Source organism: Rhinolophus sinicus, linkage group LG06, assembly GCF_036562045.2.
Source record: "Rhinolophus sinicus isolate RSC01 linkage group LG06, ASM3656204v1, whole genome shotgun sequence".
Lineage (NCBI taxonomy): Eukaryota > Metazoa > Chordata > Mammalia > Chiroptera > Rhinolophidae > Rhinolophus > Rhinolophus sinicus.
Genome location: NC_133756.1, coordinates 12,940,507 through 12,957,298, shown reverse-complemented (window position 1 = coordinate 12,957,298; position 16,792 = coordinate 12,940,507). Strand labels below are relative to the sequence as shown.

The 16,792-nt window shown below is 55.6% G+C and overlaps 1 protein-coding gene across 2 annotated transcripts; it reads left to right on the top strand.

The window, feature by feature from the left end:
• The first annotated feature begins 1,812 nt into the window (after positions 1-1,812).
• Positions 1,813-16,792, top strand: COL9A2 (collagen type IX alpha 2 chain). 2 transcript variants are annotated; one of them, XM_019737171.2, is made up of 32 exons: positions 1,814-2,011; positions 3,228-3,302; positions 4,518-4,553; positions 4,635-4,697; positions 5,620-5,673; positions 5,797-5,832; positions 5,928-5,951; positions 6,268-6,321; positions 6,601-6,654; positions 6,774-6,821; positions 7,068-7,124; positions 7,209-7,262; positions 7,559-7,612; positions 8,007-8,060; positions 8,159-8,212; positions 8,337-8,390; positions 9,495-9,548; positions 9,973-10,026; positions 10,265-10,318; positions 11,326-11,370; positions 11,765-11,818; positions 12,415-12,468; positions 12,750-12,803; positions 12,891-12,962; positions 13,149-13,184; positions 13,297-13,341; positions 13,430-13,462; positions 13,682-13,828; positions 14,110-14,164; positions 14,491-14,679; positions 15,483-15,560; positions 15,998-16,792. In XM_019737171.2, exons 1-32 carry the CDS (start codon positions 1,940-1,942, stop codon positions 16,195-16,197), a joined length of 2,067 nt encoding a protein of 688 aa, XP_019592730.2. In that variant the 5' UTR covers positions 1,814-1,939; the 3' UTR covers positions 16,198-16,792. The 2 variants fall into 2 exon arrangements, with proteins under 2 accessions (XP_074190583.1, XP_019592730.2); XM_074334482.1 differs by lacking the exon at positions 13,682-13,828 and having other exon boundaries at positions 1,813-2,011; positions 15,998-16,329.

Genomic DNA, 16,792 nt, shown 5'->3' with positions numbered 1-16,792 from the left:
AATTGTTGTTTTAAGCCACTCAGTTTTAGGTGATTTACTATGCTGTAACAGACAACTAATATACCGCGATGCCAAAAAAATGTATACACATGACTTGTGTTCATCTTTTGTTATCAGTATATACTGAGTATTACAATTTTAATAGCTTTTTTCCCTTTCTTAAAATATATATACATTTTTTTGGCACCCTCTGTATAAATGTGTGCTGTCCAAATGTAAAGCTCATCACTTTTCCATAATTTCCACACACAAAAAGAAAACTTGCTCAACACAAGGCCTTTGTGTGTTTAGCCCACAAAGACAGGAACAAATGAACAACATAAAGCCAACACCTTTGGACATCCTGTTTCTTAGAAGTCCTTTGCGCATATTACCCCACCCACCCCAGGCAATGCCCATCATCCATCTCTCACCAATTCCTGTCCTCATCTTACTTTCTATAAACTCCAAATTCTCCCCCACTCTGTAAGGCAGACCAATTAAATTCTTTCAAGCCCATTTTCCCAAACTCAGTTCTAGGAACACCCTTCAAAACCCAGGGCCCTTTGCCAAAACGCCCAGTAGAGTTAGACTTTTCTAAATTCCAGAGGGTAATCTCCTTGACTATTTTGACTGATCTGCAGTTTGAGGTTATCTTCCCCACCTTGGGTGCAGGCCTGGTAAACTAAAGATCCTGAATAAATCATAATGAAAGCTAAAGTGTATCAAGCAACTACTATGTGCTAGTGCTAGGTTAAGCACTGCACATACATTATCTCATTCAATCTTCACACAAATTCTGTAAGATCAGGACTCTTATTATCCCCTTTTACAGATGAGGAAACTGAGACTTCACATAGTTTTAGATGGTTATACTTAAAGTGAGTGACAGAGTCAGATTTCTAAGCACTTTATCAATATTGCTTAAGTGAATGAAAGGGAAGGTAAGGGACTCCGGAGAAAGGCTATGTTGGACAGGTGGGGTTTGGAAACTCTGGTATATAAGATGGTGGTTGTTTCCATGAGCATGGAGGAGATCACTCCGAGGGAGCGAGAAAACCCAATCCTAGAGACTCCAGTGCTTAAACGAGGTGCAGAGAAGAAAAGGCAATAGAAGAAGAAGGGTTTGGATGGTGGAAGCCTGGACAGGGCAGACTTCAAGAATTGAATGGCCAAGGGCAGTCCCAGGTGCCAACAGCCTGTCCTGGTGACTGGAAAAGTGTTAGACCTCACTGGTGACCTTCAGGAGAGACTGATCTATCTCCTAGCTGATGAAGAGGTAAGGAGGTGAGAGGGAGAAAAAGTTTGGCGGTGGGGTGCAGACAACTCTGCTAAGGGATTAGCAGTGAACGAGAGGGAGGAGGCAGATGGGGGTATTCACAGGATGGCTGATCCAGGAAGGGCTTGGGTATGTTGTAATGTGGAAGACGCCTGTTTGTGTGTGGAGAGTAAAAAGGTGGATGGGGGCTGGGCAGAGCCTGCTGAGAGGTTTGCAGAACCTGAGGCCAGCTCAGCCTGGCGAGAGGACTGACCTAGACTCGCAGGCAGAAGTGGGGAGGACGGAGGGCAAGTGATGGAGCGCAGGCTGCGTGTCAGGGGGAAAGTGCTAGGCCCTGGAGGTCAGGCTGGAGGGGGACCTCACACAGAAACGGGACCATAGTCTCCGTCCTGCCCTGCGGCCGCTTCTCGGATTTCAGGGCCAGGGCCTCCGGGAAGTCCGGGGCGAGGACGGAGGGTGGGCGCTGGCAGCTGGACCGAGCGGGCGGAGCTGGGCTGAGGACACGTCCTCCCTCCCCGGTCCTCTCAGGTGACAGACCCCGCGGGCCCCCCGCCCCGCCCCGCCGCATATTCAGGGGCCCGGGCCCGCGGCGTTTGAGAGCAGCCAGCGCCGCGCGGGGAGCCTCTGCCGTCGGTGCGTGCGTGGACCCGGGACCCCGTCCTCCTCCAACCCGCCGCTGCCATGGCTGCCGGGGCCGCCCCCCGCAGCTTCCTCATCCTCCTCCAGGTGCTCGGGCTCGCCCTAGCGCAGATCGTAAGTCCCGCTACCACTTCGGCGCCGAGGTCGGGGTGCGGGGTGTGGGGTGTGGGATCCAGGACCCGGGAGTCTGGTGAGGGCTCTGCCTGTCCTCCATCCTCTATTGATACTCCCTAGCCCAGGGGGCCACTTCGGACAGCCAGGCGGTGCAAGTCCCCTAGGTAGGTGCACATTTGGGGCGCATCCCGGCACCATGAAAGAAAGTCGATGAGCCGGGGAGCTGGAGGGACCCTGTCTCGAGACGCTCGGCTCTGCCAGGGACAGCAGCGTGGGACAGGAGCTGGCGCTAGTTCCTGGCAGCCCCGCGAGCCCAGGTGGCGGGGGAGACAATGGTGCCCATTCACCAGGCTCGGGAGCCTCCGCCTCCTCCTCCTCCCAGGGGGCGCCAGCTCCAGCCAGACGCCGCTCTCGCCCCGCCACTGTTTCTCCGTGGGGCTCGCGAGCCCGCGTGTCACTTCCGAGGGCCGCCTGGGGGCTGGGGATCTAACGGGACGCGGACGCAGTGGGGCAGGGCCAGGGTGCCGTCTAGTGCCCTGTGCGATTCGCAGCTCTCTGCGGGTCTCCAACCCGAGGAGGGGGTGCGGGCACCAGGCACACGCGGAACCCTAGCTTGGGTCGGGACTGGCCTCCATAAGAGGGTCACCCTAGGGAGAGGGGTGCGCTGAATGGGAGGAGAGTACAGGCTTCCCCTCCCCACGACTACCCCCCCCCCCCGCAGACTTCCCCACTTTCCGTTGGGGTTTTACCCACACCATGTGGAGGGGAGTGAGGGCTTACTCACCATGCATACCGTTGTTCATCTAAAAATAATACGAACAACCCTTCCCTTCATTGTACCATCGGTGACTGATTTGAGCCATCAGGACCTCCATCTATTCCCCACCACGGCAGCACAGGGTAGCGCGGTGGAAGGAGCTGGGCGGAACTAGGACGGAATCCTGGCTCCACCACTTTATAATGACAATCATTCTTAATCTTTCTGAGCCTGTTTCAGCTGCAAACTGGGACTCGAAATAGTATCCTTCTCACAGTTCTGAGCTTTCAGTAAGATACTATATGTAATGGTACACAGTGTCTGGTATACCACAGGTTCTCAATAAACGGGAGTTTGCTGCTCCCTGAGGAGCTGTCTTTCCTGGGGGAGGTGCACTCCTGGGACGCCCGCCCAGCTCCCTGCACTGTCTGAAGGCTGCACCCCTGTGTGTGTTTTCAGAGAGGTCCGCCAGGAGAGCCGGGGCCCCCGGGGCCCCCGGGGCCGCCGGGAGTGCCTGGATCCGACGGCATCGACGTGAGTCTCTAACCTGGGACAGGATGGGGAGGGAGCTGCGGACAAAGGCGAACTTTGTGAGCCTGGGGGCAGGGTGGTGGAGGTGGTGCCTGGAGATGCAGTGGCCCCTGTCGCCAGTAGGCGGCGCCGACCCACACCACAAGGAGCCCGTTTGTTCTGCAAAAACCTCAAACCAGCGGGGAGATGGAGAGCCCGTTATAGCTGCCCACCGACAAGGAGCTGCTGTGCTGTCTGCCCACCACAGATCACAGCGATTCCTTATCCTCCTCCCTTCCTCTCCCTTCTTTTTGGAGTGGGAGACGCCTTAACCCCTCGCCCTGTGCTCTGGCACGTCTGGATGCTTCTTCAGAGTAACGTGGGAGCCTTGGCCAGATCGCTGACTAGTTGGGGCCAGACCCTTGTCTCTTCCCTTTGCATGTCTCTCCCCGATTTAGAACCATCTGGGCTTGTTCCCTGCTCTCCCTAGCGGCGAGGGTTAAATACCTCATTCAGGAGGCTCCCCCAGGAGGTCAGCTCCATGTTTACCCATCTGGACAGACTTCTATTCAACCCGGTGCCCCCACCCCCAAAACACAGCACCCTGGATCCCAGCCAGGTCCCTGGATGCTGCAGGCTCTGAAATGCCTAGAGGCCTCTCTGGGGCTGGATCTGACTCCAGACCCTTCCTGTCCTCCACCAAGGGTCCTTTGTCACCGGGGAAAGGAGGTCCTTTCTGCCTTGGGAAGATTGAATCTGCCTCCTTCATAGGCCCTCTTGGTCCTTGCTTCTGTCCCAGTTTCTTGTTTTCCCGACCCCAATCCAGAGGACAGTCACTGCCTACTTCACTCACCTCCCCTTCATGTTTTTCTAAAAGTTTCTTTCCACACTTCCCCAAATCCAAGAGGCACCAGCGCTCCGAGATAACTTGGAGCCCACAACCCCATCTGCAAGTCTTATAACTGATACCTCACCAGCACTGGCTTGCCTAAAACCCACATGCATGCTGATATCACCCTCGCCAGCCTAGCTGGGGTTGATCGCAATCAACCTATGAATTTTTTATTTTTTTTGAGGAAAACAGAGCTACTTTCCTAAAAAGTGCAAGGCTGAGGGGACCCAGGACAGAAGAGAAGATAGGGAAGAGAGAGGCATGTGGGACTGGTCATCTAGGGCCTGTGTGGGCCCATTTTGGGTAGCATGAGCCAGGGCTTGCTCTCACCAACTTGTATCTTGCAGGGTGACAAGGGGCCCCCTGGGAAACCTGGCCCTCCGGTGAGTGCTTTTTCCTCTTTGACCTTTGATCCTTCCAGTTCTTGCTCTCTGGCTAATATCTGCCCCACCTCTGTTTCCAAGGGACCTAAGGGAGAGCCTGGCAAAGCGGGGCCTGACGGGCCGGACGGGAAGCCCGGGATTGATGTGAGTAGCCTGGTTCTGGCATCATCCCTCATATTCTGCTCAGAGAGTGGGAGCAGGATGGAAACTCTGCAGCTATGAGCCCCCTTCCTCTTCATGTGACTTGTAATCTTTCTGGAACCCTACAGCCACCCTAGGAGTATTGTATCATGGGCAAATGGGATCCGCAGAGTGGTTCTGTTTGTCTGCAGCAGCCAGGATTTGTTCCCACATTTCTGGCATCCAAGTATCAGACTGAATACTCTAGGAAGAGCTGTCCTTGTTGTCCCCATCCTCTCCTCCCCTCTTCCTTCCCCACCCCACCCCCTCACAGCCCCAGGTGAAACTCAGGAGAGGAACATTATTTGGCTAATACGACAGAGTTCCCAGGGACCCCAAGGTCACAGGCTCCTGGACACAGCCAGGGCCATTGGGCCATTGCCCTTTTGGCTCAAGAGGTACCCAGAGATGTGCCCAGCCACCAGGGCCCTCTAACTTGTCCACACCCTGTAAAGATTACAAAGCACATTGCTTTCCACATCAGTTCTCATATGTACTAAGAGAGGTAAGCATGATTATTAACCCATTTTGCAGATGAGAAAACTAAGGCTCAGAAAAAGTTGCCAAGGGCAGACATGAAAAAAAAAATCACCATTCCAGACTTATATCTAGGTGTTCTAGACTCCTAAACTGGGAGGCATGAGGCCTGGGCTGACAAATCTTTGAGACTTGGTTTCTCATCTTTCAAAAGAGGATAATCCTTCTGCCTGTCTGCCTCCCATAATTACCATGGGAACTGGGCAGAAGGGAAAGTGAGGTGTTGAGGCTCCTAGACCCTCAAAGAGTGGGGTGAAAGCAGTCACCCAGGAGAGACCTCTGGACCTCCTTGCCTGATGGATCAGAGAGCGGGTTTGCCTCTCACTGATCTATCTTCTTTCTTCCCCAGGGTCTAACTGGAGCCAAGGGGGAGCCTGGCCCTATTGGGACTGCTGGAGTCAAGGTAAGTGGCCTGCTGGAGACTTAGCATGGGCAATCTAGAGCCAGAGTTTGGGAGGGGCTGCAGTAGAGAAGACCAGGGACCCAGGAGACCACAGCCTCTGAGTTTCTCCCATTGCTCTTGCAGGGCCAGCCCGGGCTCCCAGGTCCCCCTGGCCTGCCGGTGAGTATAACCTGCAAAGGCTTGGATGACCCTTTGGGGGTAGGGAGGGCTTGAAGAAGGTGCCATGAACCCAATCTCCTTTCCTTCCGTTTCAGGGCCCTGGCTTCGCTGGACCTCCTGTAAGTCCTCGGGGTGGGGCAGGGTCCCTAAGACTCCTAGGGAAGAAGAATACAGAAGGGCTTCTAGGGGACTGGCCATCATGGGGAGGGGCCAGCATGTTCTGATGGTGTCAGGAAAGGGGAGAATTGCCGGAAATCTCTGGGCCTATCCAATGGCTCTGGGATTCTCTCATCCTTAAAGCCCTCCTCTGTCAGTCCTCTGGGGTATGTTGCAAAGTAAAAGTGGGGAAGGGGGCTCTGGGTGCCTGTCCCGTCCTTTGCACCTGGGTGGGCTAACTCTCTAAGGCATCCTGGCCAGTGACATCTTTGTTCCTAGGGACCAGCTGGACCTGTTGGGCTCCCTGGTGAGATTGGAATCACAGGCCCCAAGGTGAGCACCAGACACCCTCTGTTCACTCTGCCTCCAAGCTGGCAGGCTAGGGATCTTGCCAGGAGTTCCTGGCCTGCTTTTTGCCATCAGGGAGCTCCTCCAGGGCTGGGGCACAAAGCCCGCCTGCCGAGCCCATCCTGCAGTAGGTCTTTCCGGAGGTCAAGGGCTGGAGCCATCCCTTGTCAATCAGACCTTGATCTCTCAGAGAGCCCAGACCTCAGGAGGTGACCTGGAGGGAAGGCTGGGCAGGTGTATGATTTGGGCCCCTTTTGCTTCCAGGGGGATCCTGGACCAGAGGGACCATCAGGGCCCCCGGGCCCCCCTGGGAAACCAGTAAGTGTCCTCAGATCTCCCAATGGCAATGTGCAGCTGGGGAAGAAGAAGGGTCCTTGGCGAAAGCCTGGGGTGGAGAAGGTTCAGGTCAGGCTCCATCTCCACTCATCTCCTCTTAGGGCCGCCCCGGAACCATCCAGGGCCTGGAAGGCAGTGCGGATTTCCTGGTGAGAGGTGGTCCTGGGGTGGGGCTAATGCAAGGAAGGGGTGGGTCAGCTGGAGAGGGGCGGCAGTGGAGATAGGGTGGGTCAAGGGGAGAAGCGGCATCAGTGGGAAACGGGGCGGGGCTGCACAGAGTGGCTCAGACAGGTGGGGTGAGAGGAGGGTTTGGAAATTGGTAAGATGGGGAAGCACTGCCCAGCTAGCCTGAGGCAGGTCCATGACCACAGACCCTTATGGAATTTTCTTTTCAGTGCCCAACTAACTGTCCAGCAGGTGGGAAAGGCCCCCAAGGGCTGCGGGGAGTGAAGGTGAGCTAGTCCCTGGCCTGTCTTGGGAGGATGGAGCAGGTGATTGGGAGGGGACCTCACACTGAGCTCTGTCCTTTCCTTTAGGGGCATCCTGGCAAACGTGGGGTTCTGGGAGATCCCGGCCGCATGGGGCAGACGGTATGTATAAGGGCAGAGGACTATGACAAGGGTATGTGGAGCAGACCCTACCCGTTCCGCCCCCTTCCTCCTTCCTTCTCCTCTCCCTGTGGGTCTCTGGGGACAGAGCCTTGAGCTGGGGGGCAGGAGGCCCATGTTCTAGGTCACTGTGTCCTGGGCAAGTCTCTTCTCCTGGCTGGGCCTCCGCTTCCCCTTCCGTCTGTCACATGGGACCAGGAAGGGACGGTATCTTTGGTTGTCTGTATACATGTCCCTCGATCTACTTGCCTGTCTGATCACTCATTCCTGCCCCTTAGGGTCCCAAAGGAGAAGTGGGTGCCTCTGGAGAGCAAGGCATCCCTGGACCGCCGGTAAGGACCTCTTCTCCTGGGGCCCCTCTCCTCGTCCTATGAGACCTTCATAGAGTCAGCCCCCTGCTCTCGCCTCTAACTTGGAAAAGAGATGCCTGTGCTCAGCTGGCATGTCTCTGGGTGGGGAGAGGGAGACTGAGGCTGTCAGGAATTGGGGGGCAAGAACCAAGGCTGTCAGTCAGCAGATTTGGGCGAGGCCCAGGTTTTGCCACCATCCCTTTGAGTGACCCTGGCGAGTCCCTTCCCATCTCTGAGCCTGGGTGTCCCCTCTATGAGATTGGGACTCTGCTGCCTATCTCAGAGGGGCATCGTGAAGATTAGGTGTGGCGGTCAGAGAAGGTAGCATGAAATGGGCCTGGCAGCTACCATCGCTGTCATTCTTCTGTCTTGACAGGGTCCCCAGGGCGTCAGGGGCTACCCAGGCATGGCGGGACCCAAAGGAGAGACGGTAAGTGAGTCTGGGGGTGTCCTGCAAGAGATGCCCTGACAGCCCTCTGGCTTCAGGGGTCCAGCCAGAACTGACCTGCACCTCCTTCCTCTACCCAGGGACCTCGTGGATACAAAGGCATGGTGGGCCCCGTTGGCGCCGCTGGGTCACCAGTAAGTCTGTTCTTGGCACCTCCCCACATACATCCTCCATGCTGGAGCTCCTGGGCTGCAAAGAGGTGGGATACAGCTCCGCTTGAGGCGATTAACCTGGATTCCTGTTTGTCCTTCTTGCCAGGGTGAGGAAGGTCCGCGGGGACCACCAGGCCGAGCTGGGGAGAAGGGCGACGTGGTGAGTCCTCAGGCTCCTCTTGTCCAGTCAGGGCTCCTGGGGGCACTGGGCAGGACTGGGCTGCACCTAAGCCATGTGCGCGCGCGGGTAACTGGTTCAGGGAAGCAGTGTTTCTGCCCAGCCCAGTCAGCTCCCCCCGCCCCCAGTCCTCCAAACCCAGTCTGTTGTGGGTCAAATTCAGGCTTGGGGAGAGACCATGAGACCTAGTCCCACAGTCACTGGGGCCACACAGTGAAATTCCAGCAAATCAGTCATGGGGCTAATGGGATTTGGTCCGGATTCCGGTTCTCTTAACTCTTTTTTTTTTTTTTTAATTAATAGACTTTATTTCTTTTGAGGAGTTTTAAATTTACAGGAAAAAATTGAGCAGAGAGTAAAGCTAACTGTTATTCTTTTTTTAGTTTTTATTATGCACGTTTTAAAACATACGCAGAAGTAGAGAATGATATAATGAACTCCCATTTAACCTATCTCCCCCAAATTAACATTCTGCTATGCTCACGTCACCCTTCCCTTTTCCCCTTTCCTTCCTTCACTTTGTTATGGCTTCACTCTGACATTTCAAGAAAATCTTTAACATCATGTCATTTTACCCCTAAATACTTCTGTACCTATCTCTTAAAAATACGGATTTTTTTCTTATGTTATCACAATATCACTTTCATACCAACAAAATGATCAATTATTCTTTAACATGATCAAATAGCCAGTCTGTGTTCAATTTTTCCCAGTTACCTCAAAGGTGTCTCTTTAGGGTTCTTGTCCCAATTAAGACCCAAACAAAGCCCCCACATTGCATTTGGTTCTTTGTTACGTAACGTAAGTGGAGCTCAGGGCCTTGGTGGGGTCTCAGTGAGTTGCTGGCTCCTTCTCACCACCCCCAGCCCTGCCCAGCCCAGCCCCACTGCTTGGCACCAACCTCTACTCCCATCCACTGGGTCCAGGGCCAAAAGGGCACTCCCAGGCCCCTTTCCTCCAGCCCCTGCACAGTGTAGCTTGTGCCAGAGGGACCCTCGGATAGAGGTCACTGTTTTCAGCTTTTTGCCTCTGAACAGACAGGGGTTCAGCATCGTGAAGGTGAGCTCATCTCTATGTACTTTGCAGGGCAGCCAAGGTGTTCGAGGACCCCAGGGAGTAACAGGCCCAAAAGGAACAACTGTAAGTGACCCAGGCCCACCTGGACAGAGGGTGGGGTCCAGTCAACTCTGTCCAAGCCCCCAGAGGACGAGGAGCCTGGGACTCTAGACTGAACTGTTGTAGGCTCTGTCACCTCAGGAAATGCCCTTTCTGTGCCTTAGTTTTTCCATCTGTAAATAGGGTGGTGGTGAAGTAGGAGAGGTCATGGGAAACTTGCAGCAATCTGGGACCCTTGCCACCCACACAAGAGAAGGACTGTGGTCCAGCCCCTGAAGTCTTCTTCCTACTTCCACTCCCTTCCCCCGGTTGGCTGGTGGGTCTCCGCAAGATGACCAGACCCACTTCTTACCTGCACAATGCAGCTGTCACAGAGGGACATGTGTGGGTGGCCTGAACCCAGGCATCTCCTCATTGTGAGTCTACCCCCAACTCTACTCCTGAGCAGGGTTCCCCGGGTGTCGATGGCAAGGACGGGCTCCTCGGCATACCTGGCATGAAGGTAGGAGTGGGGACTGCTGGTGGGATTGGGGCAGCGGTCAGGGCCCTCCCAGCTCGGGCCCTCAGTCCCATCACACTGATCTGATCCTGGAGGCCTAGGAGCCTGGAACCCTCAGGAGTGTCATCAACACATCCCTTCTTGCCCTTGGGCCATAGTTTTCCTGCCTGCATTCGGGTAGAAGCCATGGATCCTCTGGGTGGAGCTCTCATTTGTGTCTCTGGTTCTCTGTCTCTCCCAGGGCAGTACAGGACTGGCAGGACGGCCAGGAAACCCAGGCCACCAGGGCCTACCAGTGAGTATGGGGCGGAACCATGGGAGCCGCCCCACAGAGGCTGCCCCATGGCAAGCTGCTTCTCCTCCTCAGAGACGCCAGCCACTCTGTTGCCCACCTCCCCACAGTGGCATGAGTGGCTGATGAAGTAAAAATCCACACACCCAGGGCTCTTGCTCTAATCCTTGTCCCCACCCCCCCAGCCCAGGCCTCATCACTACCTCTGTGGCCTCTGGCTGGCTTAGGCCTCACCTTTTGGCCATTCCAATCCTCCATGGTGCCTAGGTAGAATCAGAGCATTTCCGTGCTACAGCACCTTCCGTGGCCCTCATTGCCTCCATGAAAGTCATTCCATCCAGTCAATCAAGAAAGTCACCGAGTACACGAGGTGCACGAAGTGGTAGAGAAACTTTATGAACAGGACAGCGACAGTCCTGGCCCTCACAGCTCATCGCAGCATTCAAGGGCCACCTCAACCGGGGCAGCTTACCCCTGCTGCCTTGTCAGCCACTGCCCCTCTTCGTCCTCTCCTTTCTCAACACTGCCTTGGATTTTCTGCCCCCACGGCTTGAGGCCTTTGCCCGTTCCTCTGCTTAGAATGCTCTGTGCCTTCTCACCATTCAGCCCTGCCTCTGTCCCACTCCTTTTGGGAGCCCCGTCCATGGGAACACATTACGTCCTGCCCTCTCCCTGCTGCCTGCTCCCTGCTGGAGGTACTGAGACCACGGCCTGCTAACGTGCCCATGTGTAGGCTTTGTTCCTGTCTGCACCCATGTGTCACATGTGCCTATGGGCACACAGTGTGCTCCTCTTCTCTGCGTGGACCACCGGCCCCTCTGTCCCCCCATCTTCTCCCACTAGGGCTTGGGCGCTGGGCATAATCCAGTTCATGATGACTTGTCTGGGCCTTCTGTTGTTCCGCTCCCACAAGGGGGAAGGAGATCTGGATTAGATTTGGGGGAGTAAAGCACAGGTGCATGGAACTCCCCCATGCCAGGGCAGAAACTGATGTCAACTTCTTTCTACAGGGTGTGCCAGGCCAGGCTGGGACAAAAGGCGGCCCTGGAGATAAGGTGAGGTAACCCCAAGTTGGAAGCAGAATGGCTTAATCTGAGCAAGAGAGCCTGGGGGCAGGGACCAGGGGTGTGTTGTAGACCGCAAGGCTCAGGCCTCACCCCAGGCTCAGCAACTCAGCCTGGACACAAGTCTCCTGGGCTTAACCACCTCCCGGCTGCCTCCCACCCCCCACCCCTCATCCCAGCTCAGTGGAGACAGGATGGCATGGCTCCAAATTCAGAGAAACAAACACAGGAAAATCAATGAAGTCCAGAGGACCTGACCAAGAATACCCTTTCCTTTCCCCAACTCATTTGGTTCCAAAGTCTGTTTAGGGTTCATTGGGCTTCTCCAAGGCCAAGGGCCTGACTGGGCCACCCAGACTGACCTGAGACTTGTGTTTTCCTGTAGGGTGAGCCAGGCCAACAGGGCCAACCCGGATTCTCTGGTCCCCCCGGGAAGGAGGTAAGTGCTCCCTCCTTTGACACAAGGGTTTTTGCTTTGCCCCCCATCCCCAGGCCAGATGACCCTGCACTCAGTATGTGGGGCCTGGGTGAGACTGTGGGATGAAGCCCTAGCCTGGGGGTGCCCTGGTGCCAGTCAGGGCACTGCCACTGATCCAGGGAAGCTCCCTTCTCTCTGTACGATGCAGTGAGGGTGAGGACTGGTTCTGTTCTGGGATATGACCTCCCCACATGACCAAGCTGACTGGGGCTGAGAATCCAGCAGACAGAGTTGTTCATTCATTCATTCATTCCATAAACATTCACCAAATACCTGCAACTATGCTAAATGCTGAGATAGATAGTCTCCTATTCACACAGAGCTTAGTTTAGTGGAAGAGACAGACATTAAATAAATGACCACATGACAACTAATCATAATTGTGTTGGGTTCTATGAAGGAAAAGTAAAGAGACCTGAAGAAAAAAAAGGGAGTGAGGGAAGGCTTCCCTGATAAAGCAAATTAGCTGTGACCTAAGAATGGGTGGGCATTAGCTAGGTGTGGAAGGGAGGAATCCACCAAGCCTACTGCTTACCCCCAATTTCTCTGTCCCCCAGGGAGAGCCAGGGCCTCCAGGAGAAATCGGTCCCCGGGGCCTCATAGGGCAGAAGGTAAGTGCCTGGTACAGTGGCCCCTCCTTGGGGTCCTTGCAGCTGCTGGCTCTGCTGGACCCAGAATCTGGGTCCTCTCAGTGACTCCAGCATCTGCCTGTCCTGCCCAGCCTTGTGCGAGGCCTCCCCAGCTAGGGTCTCAGTTTGTTGGTCTGTGAAGTGGAGCAAAGGACCTCCATGCTGGTGACCACAGAAATGGAGGGCACCCTGACCATGTAAGGTCAGACAGGGGGAGGCCTCCCATGCTGATAGCCTGGTGTGACCATCTCTTTCCATTTCAGGGTGACCAGGGTGAGAGGGGGCCAGTGGGGCCGCCAGGCCCTCAAGGACGGTCGGTAAGTGCAGGGCAACTTAGATGGGGGTGGGGGGAGCATGTCTGGGCACCTCATTTGATTTACTCCTATGGTTTCTTTTCCTCTCAGGGCGCCAAGGGGGTGCAGGGGTCCCCGGGAGTTCCAGGGCCACAAGGCTTGCCAGGCATCAAAGGGGACAAGGTACCAAATGGGGCTGGAAAATATCTGGGAAAGAAACCCTAAGACCCTGGGGAGTGGAGCTCAGATTCTTCCTGAGCTTCCAAATCTTGGCAGAAAAAATTACTCCCTGTGGGGGGTCCGGGGAGTGTGGCCGGGAGCCGGGGTTGGGGAAAACTCACCAAGTCCGCCACTCCCTTCTTTCTCCAGGGCGTCCCGGGAAAGACCGGGCCCCGTGGCGGAGTGGTGAGTACCAGCACCTCCACTTCCCTGGCCTCGAGGCGTCCTGAGTGTTGCGGGGGTGGGTGGATGGGGCGGGATGCGAGCGCTGCTCAGACTCGCGGTTCTCCAATTGCAGGGCGACCCGGGGGTGGCCGGCCTCCCCGGAGAGAAAGGCGAGAAGGTGAGCGGGCTGCGTGGGGGTGGCTGGGGAAGCGGCGGGTGGCCTCGGGGCCCCACCACTTGGTGACCGCGCTTCCTTGTGCTTGCAGGGCGAGTCTGGAGTGCCGGGGCCCAAGGGACAGGTGAGTCCTGCCCCTGCGACACCACTTTCCTCCTCTCCAGCTAACACCGCCCCCCCATCACTCGGCGCGGTGGGAGGACCGCCCCTCCCCAGGCCCCCGCCCACCCTGCCCCTCCCCCCTTACGCGCTCTCCCACCCGTCCTTCCTCCCGCTTTTATATCTCTTCCCCCTTCCGGCGCGTGCGTCCTCACCCGGCTCTGCATCCACCCCACCTCGGCAGCAAGGAGTCAGTGGAGAACCGGGCTACCGGGGTCCCAGCGGAGATGCGGGCGCCCCCGGGGTGCAGGGCTTCCCAGGGCCCCCAGGCCCTCGAGGACTGGCTGGAGACCGCGGCGTGCCGGGACAGCCCGGGCGACAGGGCGTGGCGGTGAGCTGGCCCCCCGGGGAGGGGGTCTCCCGGGTAGGAAATCTCCTCGCGGTGCCGCTTAAGCCCCAAAGGCTAGGAGCTCCCTGAGGAAGCTGGCGTCCCTGAGTTTGGTTCCACGTTCCAGATGAGAGAGGATGGGTGTGGGTGCAGCAGGAGGGATTTCAGTCAGATGCTGGAAACACATCGGGGGAGAAAGTGGGAGCAGGAGGGGGTCACAGGGCACAAGAGCAGCAGCCCTGATAGCCAGGAGCTTCTTCCTGAAAGGCCTTCTCTGCTTCCAGGGCCGAGATGCCAGTGACCAGCACATCGTGGACGTGGTGCTGAAGATGCTGCAAGGTGAGGGGAGGGGGCAGCAAGCCCCTCCTCACAGGCTAGGTCAGGGCATCACGCCCCGTCAGGAGTCTCTCCACGTGCCCTTTCTCCAGTGTCTGGAGTCCTGGGTGCTCATTCCAGCTCTGCCTCTGAGGGCCTGGGGACCTTCCATACATCCCTGCCCTCTCTGGCCCTCTGACTTAAGCAAACGGCCTGAGGAAGGGGGTGGTTAAACGGGGTTTTTCTGTCTGCACACTCAGAGGCCGGCGGCTGTCAGGAGGCTCTGCCTCGAGGGTTTTCTGAGTTGTCATCCATGTCACAGACCCATCTCCTTACTTCCCTCCCTCCAGAGCAACTGGCAGAGGTGGCTGTGAGTGCCAAGAGGGAAGCCCTGGGTGCAGCCGGCATGATGGGTCTCCCAGGACCCCCTGGGCCTCCTGGGTACCCAGGCAAACAGGGACCCCATGGGCACCCTGGCCCTCGGGGCATTCCTGGCATCGTGGGAGCTGTAGGTCAGATTGGCAACACAGGGCCCAAAGGTGAGTAGTGTTCTGTGGTGGGAGTGGGGCCAGGCGATGGGATTTGGGCCAGGCTGGTCCCAGGGGTCTCAAGCGGGCTAACTGCTCAGCCTCCTGTTTTCTCTTCTTTTGTCATTCCCCTTCCCAGCACAAAATTTCCTGGGCTTTCTTCCTAGGGAGCAAATTGATGAAAATGAATGTACTATTTTAAGACTTCGTTTTTTGTATGTGGGGTTTTTGTTTTTGTTTTAAATTTGCTTAGTGGCATCCTGGAAACATCTTCCCATGTCTCTAGAAGTGGGGAGACAGATGAACAAAACAGTAAAGCAGGAAGAGTCGAGTCACAAGATGAGGATGAGACCAGACTCTGCCACTTTCTCATTGTGGCCCTTGGACAAATTACCTGTTAATCTCCCTAGGCCTTAGATTTATCATAGATTTATAATGTTATTATTAGATTTGTAATAGCCGCATCTGTAAAATGGGGATATTAATCACAACAATCTCATGGTGTTGTCATGAGGATGATATTTAGAGGTAATTTACATAGAACTCTTAGTTCACTGCTTGGCAATAGTGGATGCCAGCTATCCTTATTGTTAGACATGTCCCTGTGATGAACTTTATCGGCTCTAGTCGTCCATCCTTTGTCTGGACCTGCCTCTATTTAACCAGTTCTGTAATCATTTCCAACTTTCCTTTATTGTAAACTAGCACAAAACAGGAGTAACTGCTATGTGTGAAATAGAAATTAAATAGCAAGCAAAGTAAAAACAAAAACATTTTCCAATTCTGAAAAACTAAGGCCCCTTTTTTCTCTGCAGGAAAACGTGGAGAGAAGGGTGACCGGGGAGACATGGGACGTGGACATCCTGGAATGCCTGGGCCCCCAGGGATCCCAGGTAAGATCTTGGCCCTGCCCGGCAGCAGTTTTTTCCCTCAGCTCTGGGATTAATGACCTGTAGACAAAGGGGCTTTTTTCCATGGAGGCCTCATGCTCGGCCAGCTCAGTGCCATACACCCAGCTTTCCCTTCCCTTTGGAGCACCCAGGAGGCTCTGGGTGAGGTCTGGCTGGGAACTGGAAGCTGGGATTCTGAGTACTTTCTGGGTAGCATCAAAACTGCTTCATGGAGAGAAAGAGCATTTGCTCCCAAGACTCACTGATTGAGAGTTGGGAATAATGTACCATCTGTGTGACTCTCAACCTGTGTGTCTGGGGCAGAGTCCCTTCTTCCTGTGGTGTCCTTGGCTTCATTCCCTGCCCACCTCCCAAAAAATGGAACTTATGAATTCTAGACAGGAGGAGGCCCTGATATCTTGACCTTCTCCATTTCACAGGACTCCCTGGCCGGGATGGCCAGGCAATCAATGGCAAAGATGGAGATCGAGGGTCCCCAGGAGCCCCAGGAGAGGCAGGCCGGCCTGGTCTGCCAGGCCCCGTGGGGCTGCCGGGCTTCTGTGAGCCTGCGGCTTGTCTTGGAGCCTCAGGCTATGCCTCTGCACGCCTCACAGAGGCTGGATCCATCAAGGGGCCATGAACATCAGGCCAGGACAGAGCCCGACGAGCATCCTGGGGGAAAGGACTAGGTCCCCTTTGGGTGGACATGTGCCCCATCCCTCAGCCCAGGAAACTAGCTTTCCCAGGACCTTCTGTCTGGGACCCCGGAGTCCTGAGGAAAAGGAAATTCTAAAACATGGGGGAAGGGAAGGGAGGGCATCAGAATGAAAAAGTGAGGCCAACAGACAGGGCCAGTGTCCCTGGAGAGTCCCAGCTCCAAAGAGGATGAGTGGCTTTCCTTCCTGGAGCACCGCTCAGATGTTACCAAAACAAATGTCTCCTTAATTTGCGCCATCCTCCACTGGCCATCTTGTCCTTGGGGCAGGTGGACTGAGGTCTCTGCTGGTTCCTGATTCCATTTCACCCCCTGGGCTTACTGGGTGACTGCTGATGGGTGACTACCTGAGGTAGCCATCGCTAAGCCAGCCCCACTACTTCCTCCCTGCCTCCCTCCCATCTGAGTATTTAAACACCCATCTCCCTTCTTTTTCTGGCATCACCTTCTCCCACCACTCCCCTAGGTCCACGCAGGCCTTTCTGTAAATAAAAGTCCCCAACTTGGGTACAAACCAGGA

Bases quoted from the DNA above. Each gene is read 5' to 3' on its own strand.
- COL9A2 (XM_019737171.2), top strand. From the start codon at position 1,940: ATGGCTGCCGGGGCCGCCCCCCGCAGCTTCCTCATCCTCCTCCAGGTG. The intron at 4,698-5,619 runs GTGAGTAGCCTG...TTTCTTCCCCAG, and splicing joins ACGGGAAGCCCGGGATTGAT to GGTCTAACTGGAGCCAAGGG. The intron at 7,263-7,558 runs GTATGTATAAGG...CCTGCCCCTTAG, and splicing joins CCGGCCGCATGGGGCAGACG to GGTCCCAAAGGAGAAGTGGG.